We start from the raw sequence: 13,021 nt of genomic DNA on the forward strand, positions 1-13,021 counted from the left end.
AGTTTATTTTCCATGTAGGCCTACTCCTTGAGAACCATTAGTTGTCATAGTTTGACCATGTCCACTATGCCACGCAAATGAAAACAGCTTCAGAATTACAATACTGATTTTTAACTGATCTGTTTCGGCTCTCCTAAGCCTGATCTCTATTTTATGTCAGCTGTCATTCCAGTGACGTGTTTGCCCAGCATTAGATTTGTCAACCACCATTAAGAGGAAAAGTAGATGCTCAAATGTGCATGTTCAGCGGCCATTAAAACCAAAAAAGAAGAAATGTGTGTGTGTGATGCGCGAGAACCAGTGAGGTCCCATATTCTACCAATGTCTTTATACACTAGCCTATGTGCAAATACACTACCAGTCAAAAGATTTTGAACAGTAAGATTTTTTTATGTTTTTTAAAGAATTCTCTTCTGCTCACCAAGCCTGCATTTATTTGGTCCAAAATACAGCAAGAGCAGTAATATTGTGAAATATTTTTATTATTTAAAATAACGGCTTTCTATTTGAATATATTTCAAAATGTAATTTATTCCTGTGATTTCAAAGCTGATTTTTTTCAGCATCATCACTCCAGTCTTCAGTGTCACATGATCCTTCAGAAATGTATTCAGAATAAATGTTCAGAAACATTTATTATTATTATTATTATTATTATTATTTAAAACAGTTGAGTTAATTTTTTCAGAATTCTTTGATGAATACAAAGATCAGCATTTATCTATATGTGCAAATACACTACCAGTCAAAAGATTTTGAACAGTAAGATTTTTTTATGTTTTTTAAAGAATTCTCTTCTGCTCACCAAGCCTGCATTTATTTGGTCCAAAATACAGCAAGAGCAGTAATATTGTGAAATATTTTTATTATTTAAAATAACGGCTTTCTATTTGAATATATTTCAAAATGTAATTTATTCCTGTGATTTCAAAGCTGATTTTTTTCAGCATCATCACTCCAGTCTTCAGTGTCACATGATCCTTCAGAAATGTATTCAGAATAAATGTTCAGAAACATTTATTATTATTATTATTATTATTATTATTAATAATAATATTTAAAACAGTTGAGTTAATTTTTTCAGAATTCTTTGATGAATACAAAGATCAGCATTTATCTAAAATAAAAAAAAACCTTGTAGAATTATACACTGTACCATTCAAAAGCTTGGAGTCAATATAATATTTATTTATTTTTTGGGAAAGAAGTTATAGAAATGAATACTTTTATTTAGCAAGGATGCTTTCAATTTGACCAAAAGTGATGATAAAGACATTTATAATGTTACAAAAGATTTCTATTTCAGATAAATTCTGTTCTTCTGAAATCAGCATATTATAATTATTTCTGAAGGATCATGTGACACTGAAGACTGGAGTAATGATGCTGAAAAATCAGCTTTGAAATCACATGAATAAATTACATTTTAAAATATATTCAAGTAGAAAGCAGTTATTTTAAATAGTAAAAATATTTCACAATATTACTGCTGTATTTATACTACTGCTCTTGCTGTATTTCGGATCAATTAAATGCAGGCTTGGTGAGCAGAAGAGAATTCTTTAAAAAACATAAAAAAATCTTACTGTTCAAAAACTGTATCTTATAGACTATATGTATACACACACACAGGTTTGTTTTTGTGAAAAGTGGCGACATCCCATAGGCGTAATGGTTTTTATACTGTCCAGACCGTATATTCTATTGCCCTACACCAACCCTACCCCTAAACCTACCCCTCACAGGAAACTTTGTGCTATTTCAGATTTTTGTGAAAGTGGTTTCCACTGCAGGTCCCATCAGAATGATTAAACAAGACAGTTGGCGCTCCTTAGTGGCAGTCCATTTAGTGTGTTCTTCTGAAAATCAACAGAATATTATTCTAACGTTAGTATGCAGTTCCCATTTAGTTCTACCTACGTGCAGAGTTCAGTTACAGCCCTGCTCCAATCCACCTGTCTGTAATCATCAAGTTCTTGTGAAGATCTTAATCAGCTGGTTCAGGTGTGTTTTATCTGGGTTGGAGAAAACTTTGCAGGAAAGTAGATCTCCAGAACAAGATTGGACACCACTGACTTACAGTATTTTAATTATTAAGAATAATTAAGAAAATGTACAAAAATGTTCCGTATGTTATGTTTAATAAATAAATTGATAACTTATTCCTTCATTACATTTTTTGTAGTGTTATTTTTTTTTTCATAATGCCACCCCTTTGTTACCCTGTTAATAATTTTCTACAGTATCCACCCTGTGGATAGATGACAGTTATTGAAACTGGATGTAAAACTGGAAAGTTGAGATTCCATCTGACTAAGCTAGAACAAACCTCTTTCAGGCAATGTGTGAGGATAAGCAGCTTCCAAATGCTGTTGGGAGGATTTTCAAGTCGTGACAAGTGACAAACACACAGTGAGTACAGAATGAGAGTTATATTTTGTATTTGTAGAATAAAAATAGTTGTTCATCTTTTGAGGTTTATCTTCAACTATTTATGCATCAACCAAATACTTCAATGTGCCACTGTCATTGTAGTACTATAATAATAGTACACTGTTTGGTGATTATCACTGTGATTCACTGTCTGCTTGTACCTTTTAAACAGTGCTACAGTATGGCTGCCAAAAAAAGTCTCTTTGGGGAGCCCAGCACACCCGCTGTCAAGAGGTGAGAGTTGGGAGAAGTGTGTATATATATATATATATATATATATATATAATAAAAACAAATACAAAGAGTACATTGTTAAAAACCTAGCACATGTGCTTTAAACAAGATTTGTAAATGATTTATAATTTTTTTTTTATCATGGACACTTTGATTTGTATAATTCTGTAATCGTGAAGCCCTACTGTGGATCAGTTTTTCTGTGACTAAACCTTCAACACTGGATACCAAACCAAATCTTTTACCCAAATCTTTCTACATCTGAAGCAAAGTAAAGAGAGAATGCTTTTTACTTCTTTCAAGTAAAAAAAAATTATTCATTTTTTATTTATTGATTTTGAATAATGACCTTTTGCTTTTGATTTAAAAAAACTCAAAAAATATTTAGGCCTAAATTGAGGATTTGTGTATTTGAATTGCATATAAGTTCCTTATAGAGAGTTCCCTCACTCTACATTGCGAGAATCGCATGTGGGAACTCCTCCCCTTCTCCAAAATCCTGAAGTCTTATAGGATAACGCCAGTTCAATAAACTGGCCAATTCTATGTACTTTAATGTACTTGAATTGTGTCATCTATGCAAATACTGACAGGTTTGGCGGGCAGTATAAATGCAATGAGAGCGGCAATTGCATCAGAATCTTCTCCTTCACTTCACTGATCTATTCATGTGAATTTCCTGAAGAAGAAATGGAAAGTACTTACTGTGGGATTTGCGCGGGGCCCATAAGCCCGCCGAATACCTACAACACTGCGTCGCCAGCCTGGGCCTGGCCCACGCTGAGGCGGCCTTTGCTGACCTGGAGTGCACTTACTGTGCGGACCTGCCGGTCTGTATTCTACGAGCTAGGAGGGACCTAGCTTGTGGTTTGACGGGGACGAGGCCCACTGCCACCTGTGAACCGCTGGTGGCCCCCCCCACTAATGCCCCATTCCCCAGTCCTCTTCACGAATGACGCCTTCTGCCCACTCGCACTTGTGCCCTTAGCGGATCTTAGTCTGCCGTCCAAGCCCTGCAGACTAACTGCTCACCTAGCTGATAAGGCGTACACTTCAGCAGGTATAGCTGTGGCAAGGCGCCAGTCTACGCATACGGCCGCTTCTGGTCAGTTTCTGGATGCGTGGAGAGCTATTCTAGGTGCTTCGAGTTGGCTGTTGCACGTAATACAACACGGGTATTCTCTCCAGTTCAGACACAGACCACCCTGCTGCAACGGTGTGGTTTGGTCCATGACGTTGTCTCAAAATGCCCTGGTTCTGAGAGAAGAAGTTGTCAGTCTGCTTGCAAAAGGAACGATAGTAAGGGTCCCTCCGAGCAAGCTGCAAAGCGGGTTTTACAGCCGCTATTTTGTGGTGCCCAAGAGAGATGGGGGACTCCGTCTGATACTGGACCTGAGACCCATCAACCGAGCGCTTCAAAAGCGCGTGTTCAAAATGACGACCCTTCAGCAGATCCTGGCACAAATTTGTCCCGGAGACTGGTTTGCTTCAGTGGATTTGAAGGATGCTTACTTCCATATTCGGATTACGATGCACCACAGGCGATTTCTGAGATTCTCATTCGAGGACAAAGCATACCAGTATTCAATTCTTCCATTTGGTCTGGACTTGGCACCGTGCACGTTTTCAAAATGCATAGATGCATAGCTTTCCTCCCTCAGAGCGAGTGGTATGCGCATTCTAAATTATCTGGGCGACTGGCTTATTTTGGCCCATTCAAGAGATGTGCTTATCAGTCATATGGACATGCTGCTTCGCCATCTGGAGTCCCTGGGACTGTGTGTGAATGTACAAAAGAGTGTGCTCACCCCGAGTCAATCTATTACATATCTGGGCATGTGTTTCGACACGATGGAGATGCTAGCTCACCTCGAGAGCGCATAGAGACCATCACTGCAGCTCTGCACCAGTTCAGACCGGGCATGTCTGTTCCTCTGAGGGAATTCCAAAGGCTCCTGGGACTTATGGCGTCAGCGTCGTCAGTTTGTCACCTGGGTCTTCTGCACATGAGGCCACTACAGTTGTGGCTGAAAGATCGAGTCCCATAGAGAGCTTGGACAGTGGGGCATATGCGCATCAAGGTCACTCACAGCTGCGTCAGCGCTCTGAGACTGTGGCGCGAAACAGAAATATTCAGTAAGGGGTTTCCCCTAGGGCTGGTGACAGCGCACACTGTGGTAACAACGGATGCGTCAACCACAGGCTGGGGAGCAGTGTGCCAGGGCGTTCCAACTTCAGGCCTGTGGTCAGAGTCTCAGAGCAGGTGGCATATGAACCGCTTGGAACTGAAGGCAGTATCCTTAGCTCTAATGCATCCAAGCTCGGTCCGGATGATTTGGGATCACATCGGGAAGGGGGAGGTGGATCTGTTTTTCGACGAGCAAGAATGCACAATGTCCAATGTTCTTTTCGCTGTCCCACTCCCCGCTGATGGAGGACGCTCTGACGTCGCGCTGGCCGAGAGCCAGACTTTATGCATTTCCCCGGTGAAAATTTTGTATTATGCAAAATCAGGGAAGAGAAAGCGTCCGTGATCCTCATTGCCCCGAATTGGCCGAATCAACCTTGGTTTCCGGACCTCAGGGAGATGCTGGTGGCTCCCCCTTGGCTGATTCCCCTCAGAAAGGTCCTATTGTCTCAAGCGGACGGCCCGATATGGCACCCCAGCCCGGAGCTGTGGAGCCTGCATGTGTGGCTGCTTCAGGGATCCTAGAGGAGCTGAACACCCTGCCTCCTCGTGTGATTGAAACGATCACGAAATGTCGAGCACCCTCTACAAGGTGTTTGTACGTACTTAAATGGGGAGTGTTTGTGAAATGGTGCTGTGATTAAGATATCGACCCTGCGAGCTGCCCCGTGTCGGATGTTCTACGTTTTCTGCAGCACAAGCTCAATAATGGGAGCCTGCCATCAATGCTGAAGGTTTATGTGGCTGCTATTGCTTCATTTCGCTCCCCGGTTGATGGGCAATCGATTGGGAAGCATGCGCTGGTGGTCAGATTTCTTAAGGCGGCACCGTCGGTGCCGCCGTGGGACTCGGCGCTGTTTCTGAAAGCTCTCTCTCTACCCCCATTTGAGCCCCTGGATTCTGTTGCTATGAGGGACCTCTCCCTCAAGACTGCTCTGCTTATTGCCCTTGCCTCGGCTAAGTGCATAGGAGATTTGTACGCGCTCTCAGTGGATGAGTATTATATTAGTTTTGGACCCGGGGACTGCAGTGTTACTCTCCGGCCCAAAGCAGGTTACGTGCCAAAATCTCTTTCTACCCACTTTAAGGCACAGGGAATTTCTTTGCCTGCTTTATCTGCTGAGCCATTGGCCTCACGTGACGCCAAGGCTCAGAGCGTCATTTGTCCTGATAGGGACTTAAGGATCTATATCGACCACTTGGCCGCCTTTCGTCAGGCTGACCAGCTTCTTGTGTGCTATGGTGGCTGTAACACAGTTCGTAGGTCGGGAAGAAGGAGGTGAACCGGCGAACATTTAAACTTAACTTTAATAATAAAATAAACACAAAACTGAAAATAGCGCGACAGCCCCTCACAGACGACTGCCGCACACAAACAAAACAACATAAAATCTAGACCTGGTCCTCTCTCGTCTTGTATCGTCGTCACTCCTCCTTTTGTCCTTCTGGAGCTCCTCCGTGGGACTCGAGACCGGTGAGTGACGTAGGTGTCGCTCATTATCAATTACTCCACTGGTCTTGCTCCGTTCCCACACTCGTCACATACCCCCATTGCCCCTCGCAGGCCAGGAGGTACCCATGAGACTGTGCTCTACTCACCCCGTCACGGCAGCCGCAGCACCTGGGAGTAAGGACAGACGAGGCAAGGCAAGGCAAGTTCAGCAAGTAGATTCAACAGGAGGCATTTTCTTTCTCTTCTGTTTGAATGTGGGCAGCTGTGTTTTCCCTTCTCCGGAATGTAAGCTGCTGGCAGTGGGAGGCAAAAGTCTTCTTTTTCGTGGTATTATTCCAGTCCCAGAGAGTTTTTAGTTTTAGTGTTTGTGCCAAAAATATGTTGTTTGAGCACTGTGCTGATCTGCTGAAGTAAAAATCTTAGAAAAATCAAAGAAAAGTACAGAAATAGGGAGCAAAGCGCAGAGCAGTAAGCAAAAACGTCCGAACAGTAGCGAAGCCGGAAGGCGAGAGAAAAGGAGACGGAAGGATGAGGAGAGACAGAGACGAGAGAGGGGAGTGAGGAAAAAAAAAATTCTCAGTCCGGATCCCATGTCATCTCCATTTGGCTCAGTAGTGGACGTCATTGGCGTGCATGCCATAGCTGATGCTATCCATCTAACGCTTCTTTGGTCTTCCTCATTTTTTCTGTGATTGGTGCAACTCCAAGTCTTCATTTATTGCATGGTCAATGCAGGTCAGTCCAAGCAATCACTGGAGCAACTTCTACTCCATGACATGCAGGGCCTGTTCATGCTTCTTGGTCATTGCACCGTATAGGGTGACTAGGTGCACAACAGTCTTGTAGATCTCCGCTTTGATGTATTCTGGCATTTTCTTGTCACATAGGACCCCAGTGACCTGTCTCCACTTCAGCCACGCCTCAATGATTCTTGCCCTGCTATCTGGGATGGTATCATCGGGACCAAGAATCCCATATATTTGAATTGGGTGCTTTTCTTCAAATCCTGGCTGTTGATGCTGATGCTGCTGTCAGTCTAGGGGCCAAACTCCAAGTATTTGATCTTTTTGGTGTTGAGCCTTATTCCGTTGACCTTGAGCCTGTGACATGACCTTCATGCTCGCATTCGATTTTGGAGTGGCGTGTGGGTCTTGTTCGCTTGCGCTACATTGTCCGCCTACAGGAGGGTCCAATGGCCAAGCTTGCAGCTTTGGCCATTACGCATCCCGATGTTGATGGTAGCCAATCGAAAATGCTGGACTTGCTTCTTTGGCCTGCCCCATCCTTGAGCAGGTAGCCCTTGCATTTTGTATCATGCGTCACCTCAAGGGGATGCCCAAGCTTGATGAAACAAATTTGATGACAACATTGCACATAAGACGCAACAACAGAGATCTGTCGCTGGTGGCCCCCACTGTTCACCAAGTTTCCCAAAGGTTCCTTGTTACCATCTTGCACTGCAAGGAGGTGGTGGTGGGTTTTTGCCAGCCTTATATTTTCTTTAACTGTATGCCTCAATATGTGTTGGGACACACTTGGTTTCATTTTTAACTTTGTAAAAAGAAATGAGACCCCACTGTGTCTAATTGTTGCTGTGTTTTAGTCTAATTCAGGGTGAATCTCCTGAGCCCAGCTGTGTGTCCATAAAGAGTTATGAATCAAAGGATACACCAGTTAACTTCGGGGAATCTTCAGTTGATATCAGGTGAGTATAGTATCATGGTTTAGAATAGTATTTTTCCATGGTTAATTATATAAAAAAATTTGGATAAAGAAAGAAATATTAAAATTCTAAGCAGAGGCTTTCTCACTGGATAGTGGATGCTATTGTGTAGGTGTATGCGAGCCAGGGACAGGAATGCCCTCTCAACATCAGAGCCCTTAGAACACAGGCTATTGCTTCATCATGGGCCTAGTCTAAAGGCACATCTATTCGGGATATATGTTTTGCAGCTGGCTGGTCTTCTCAGAACACTTTCATTAGGTTTTACTAGCTGGATGTGCCATCCTTGGTATCCCAAATGCTTTCGGTGAGTCTCTAACTTCTTTTTGCTAGGCTTGTCGTTAGCGCAGTTGTTACCATGTTGCTGTTGGCACTGTGCAGGCTTATGGACATTTGGACATATGGACAGAAATATTACTGGTTTCTTTTTTGTATGAATGAAAAATATGTATCACATTAAGTTGATTAGTTTATGTTAAAAATGTTTATGCAACTCAAATACATAAATTTAGGCTTAAATCTATGTTTTGGGTGAAATTTTATTTTTGGTTCATTTGTTGCATTATTTTGTTTACCTGTCTCTCCTGGCACATTCCCATTCATACGGGGTCCGCCGCTTTGCTGTGTCATCTCCATTTGGCTCAGTAGTGGACGTCATTGGCGTGCATGCCATAGCTGATGCTATCCATCTAACGCTTCTTTGGTCTTCCTCATTTTTTCTGTGATTGGTGCAACTCCAAGTCTTAATTTATTGCATGGTCAATGCAGGTCAGTCCAAGCAATCACTGGAGCAACTTCTACTCCATGACATGCAGGGCCTGTTCATGCTTCTTGGTCATTGCACCGTATAGGGTGACTAGGTGCACAACAGTCTTGTAGATCTCCGCTTTGATGTATTCTGGCATTTTCTTGTCACATAGGACCCCAGTGACCTGTCTCCACTTCAGCCACGCCTCAATGATTCTTGCCCTGCTATCTGGGATGGTATCATCGGGACCAAGAATCCCATATATTTGAATTGGGTGCTTTTCTTCAAATCCTGGCTGTTGATGCTGATGCTGCTGTCAGTCTAGGGGCCAAACTCCAAGTATTTGATCTTTTTGGTGTTGAGCCTTATTCCGTTGACCTTGAGCCTGTGACATGACCTTCATGCTCGCATTCGATTTTGGAGTGGCGTGTGGGTCTTGTTCGCTTGCGCTACATTGTCCGCCTACAGGAGGGTCCAATGGCCAAGCTTGCAGCTTTGGCCATTACGCATCCCGATGTTGATGGTAGCCAATCGAAAATGCTGGACTTGCTTCTTTGGCCTGCCCCATCCTTGAGCAGGTAGCCCTTGCATTTTGTATCATGCGTCACCTCAAGGGGATGCCCAAGCTTGATGAAACAAATTTGATGACAACATTGCACATAAGACGCAACAACAGAGATCTGTCGCTGGTGGCCCCCACTGTTCACCAAGTTTCCCAAAGGTTCCTTGTTACCATCTTGCACTGCAAGGAGGTGGTGGTGGGTTTTTGCCAGCCTTATATTTTCTTTAACTGTATGCCTCAATATGTGTTGGGACACACTTGGTTTCATTTTTAACTTTGTAAAAAGAAATGAGACCCCACTGTGTCTAATTGTTGCTGTGTTTTAGTCTAATTCAGGGTGAATCTCCTGAGCCCAGCTGTGTGTCCATAAAGAGTTATGAATCAAAGGATACACCAGTTAACTTCAGGGAATCTTCAGTTGATATCAGGTGAGTATAGTATCATGGTTTAGAATAGTATTTTTCCATGGTTAATTATATAAAAAAATGTGGATAAAGAAAGAAATATTAAAAGATTAGTTCACTTCCAAAATAAAAAAATCCTGATAATTTACTCACCCCTATGTAATCCAAGATGTTTATGTCTTTCTTTCTTCAGTCGCAAAGAAATCCTGGAATGTTTTCCTCAAAAACATTAATTTATTTGCGGCTGAAGAAAGAAAGTCATAAACATCTTGGATGACATAGGGGAGTGTAAATTATCAGTACTTTTTATTTTGGAAGTGAACTAATCCTTTAAAGAAGTACTTCATACAAAACTTGCTTCATATTAATGTAGTGTATATTTGTGAGGAACTAATTTAAATTGATCAAACAGAAATTATCTGAAATTATCTCACTGTAGTTCGGTGTTTTCCAATCCAGTTCCTGGAGGCACACCAAAAGTACACATTTTGGATGTCTCTTTTATCTGAACCATCTACTTCTGAGAGGAATTCCAGAAAGCAGGTTATGTGACATACATGTAGTAAACTAATTTATAGGTCACATTTTACATTTAAATGAATGGCCGGACCAAGGGTTTCCCAGCAGAACTTTGCCCGGAGCATCATATTCCCTCCAAAGACATGAACTCTGGTGCCATTATTTCCCCAGGTAAATGGAATACATGTACACTGCCCAACACTGGTTTCTGGTTTGTCCCTTGTCCCTCCTCTAGGCCACTATTGGTAAATTCTCACCACTGCTGACCGGGAGCAACCCACAAGCCTTGCTGTTTCAGAAATATTGTGACCCAGTCACCTTGCCATAACAATTTGTCAAAATCACAAATCTTTATTCCTGCACATTTCTTCTGCTTCCAACACGCTGATTTACGAGAACTGATTGTTTGCTTAACATCTAATCTACCCAGACCTTAATGTGTGGCCGTGTTAGGAGATGGTCGGCAATATTTGCTTCACCTGTAACTGGTCATAATGTTTTGGCTTATCAGTTTAAATCCTTGCATGTGTTTTGGAACTGATGTACCTAGAGTAAATGAGGATTGGGTTAATGAACTGAGAGTTCAAGATACATGTGACGGTAAGTTAAACTTGCTTTCTGTTGAGTCTCTGCTTATAAGCTGATAAGTTGAATCCGGTGTGTTTAATTAGGAAGAGTTCAAAAATGTGTACTGTTGATGTGCTCTCAAGATGCAGGGTTGGGAAACACTGTTGCAGTTTATTACACTGAGAAAAATACATATGCATCCATAAATGTAGTGTTGTGTATTAAATGCTTGAATACATATTTACCAGAATTTCCAATGTTCTCAGTAACAAACAGGATGGATCAAACTCCCTAGAAAAGAAGAAGTTGGACTCTATTTTTAAGGTAGGAGTGGTTTTTGTGTTTTTGTGGGTGGGATATTTAAAAAAAATTATATGTCTCTTTGTCCCAAAGTGCATACTATCCATCCTAAATAGTTTTGAGATTAGAATAACTTTGTTGCAAAACACAGTATGTTGAAGAGAGTATGCCAGAAGTCCCTGGATGGTTACTATTTCCACAATATTTTTGTAATATTCATGCACACTCTAACATCTGATATTTCCCACAACCCATTGCGCTTTGGAGGAGAATTCAGTTCAGAACTACAAACACAAATAAGAAATACAAACATGATGAATGTGCGTGGGCATTACCCCAGTTTGTCGCCGCCTTTTCAGCCCCTGGTCGGACCTTGCTTTTCTACAGGCAAGTGTGCCCCTGGAGCAAGTGTCAAGGCACGTTGTTGTCACAAAAGATGCCTCCAAGATTGGCTGGGGTGCTATATGCAACGGGCACGAGGGTACTCTCTCATCGCATGTTGCAACTCGCCCGCCATCTCCTCCTTTGGAGTCAAACATGGCTCAAATCGCTGCATGCCGTTCATGTTCCAGGAGAGCTTAATCATGGAGCTGACTTGTTCTCATGACAGCTTACTCTTCCGAGAGAATGGAAACTCCAACCCCAGGTGGTCCAGCTGATTTGGAGTCGTTTCAGGGAAGCCCAGGTGGGCCTGTTCACTTTTGCCAGGAATCCTCCCACTGCCAGCTGTTCTACTCCTTGACCGAGGCCCTCCTCAGCCCGAACACACTGGCACACAGCTGTTGCACACAGACTCTGTGCAAGATCAGGAAGGATAAGGAGCAGGTCCTGCTCGTTGCACCATATTGGCCCACCCGGACCTGGTTTTCCGATCTCATGCTCCTCGCGACATCCCCTGTCTGAAGAATCGCCCTGAGAAAGGATGAGACGTGGCAGACCTCATTGACGTTTCACAGGCTGTGATAGACTAGGGGTGCACCGATACCGATACATCGGTATCGGGCCCGATACTGAGCTCCTGTACTCGTACTCGTACTCGTTAAAATGCCCCGATACCAAATGCCGATACCACACAGCATGTGATAAGTGCCATATTCAGACAATGAAACACCGACAACAGAACAACAGACAGCAGAATGGAGTTATTAGAGATTAAGAATGTCTACGAAGTATATGTATGCAATAAATATAATGTTAAACATTCAGTATTAACGCCTGTATAGCTGATGTGCACAAGCTGATAAGCAAAGCACGCTGAGTGGATTGAGCGCGCGGCGGCGCAGATGCACGAGCTTGAAATGCGCTAGGCTGTACTATTCTGCATCAGTACAAATACGTGCACGTGTTGCGCGTGTTTTGCTTGCTTGAGTGTATCTGCATTATATGAGTGGCTTTGGAATATAAATCGCAGCACGTTTCAGATGAAAAAAAATGTGACTTCTATTTCTAAAAATATATCAGTTAGGAGATGTATAACGAGTGGTTCCCTGTATTATTACAGCAAAGCGTGTGATTACAGTACTAAGCCGCTGCAATGGAGCAGCTCTATTGATATTAAATTAAAGATGATGTACCATAGAGCAAAACAATTAACAGTGAAAGTAACAAAAACTTGTAAAATACATTTTAATGGGCATAATTAAGGGTGAAAATAACCAAAGGATATACAGTCAAACCAAAAATTATTCAGAGACCAGATATCATTTTTGATATGTTTTACTAGTGGGTGCAGGACCCTATAGTTCATTTATGTGTAGCATTTGGACCAATCAGACACACAACTTTTTGTTATATTTAACAAATAATATCGAACTCCCCGTCACCTAACCAAATGGCCAATTACGAGGGTCTATGGACCCTTCCCCCGAAATGCACCTAACACCTCAGAAA

The 13,021-nt window shown here is 42.4% G+C and overlaps 1 protein-coding gene across 1 annotated transcript in view; it reads left to right on the forward strand.

The window, feature by feature from the left end:
• Positions 1-4,997: 4,997 nt before the first annotated feature.
• The window catches only part of LOC107558790 (NACHT, LRR and PYD domains-containing protein 12-like), a 54,538-nt gene continuing 46,514 nt past the window's right edge, over positions 4,998-13,021 (forward strand). The window contains exons 1-9 of the mRNA XM_016242474.1: positions 4,998-5,153; positions 5,251-5,447; positions 5,517-6,111; positions 7,196-7,259; positions 7,349-7,410; positions 7,492-7,601; positions 7,912-8,013; positions 9,668-9,769; positions 11,080-11,155. Coding sequence (XP_016097960.1) covers positions 4,998-5,153; positions 5,251-5,447; positions 5,517-6,111; positions 7,196-7,259; positions 7,349-7,410; positions 7,492-7,601; positions 7,912-8,013; positions 9,668-9,769; positions 11,080-11,155 — 1,464 coding nt within the window. The remainder of the gene's footprint in view (positions 5,154-5,250; positions 5,448-5,516; positions 6,112-7,195; positions 7,260-7,348; positions 7,411-7,491; positions 7,602-7,911; positions 8,014-9,667; positions 9,770-11,079; positions 11,156-13,021) is intronic.

This window comes from Sinocyclocheilus grahami, unplaced genomic scaffold, assembly GCF_001515645.1.
Source record: "Sinocyclocheilus grahami isolate Dianchi unplaced genomic scaffold, SAMN03320097.WGS_v1.1 scaffold660.1, whole genome shotgun sequence".
Classification (NCBI taxonomy): Eukaryota; Metazoa; Chordata; class Actinopteri; order Cypriniformes; family Cyprinidae; genus Sinocyclocheilus; species Sinocyclocheilus grahami.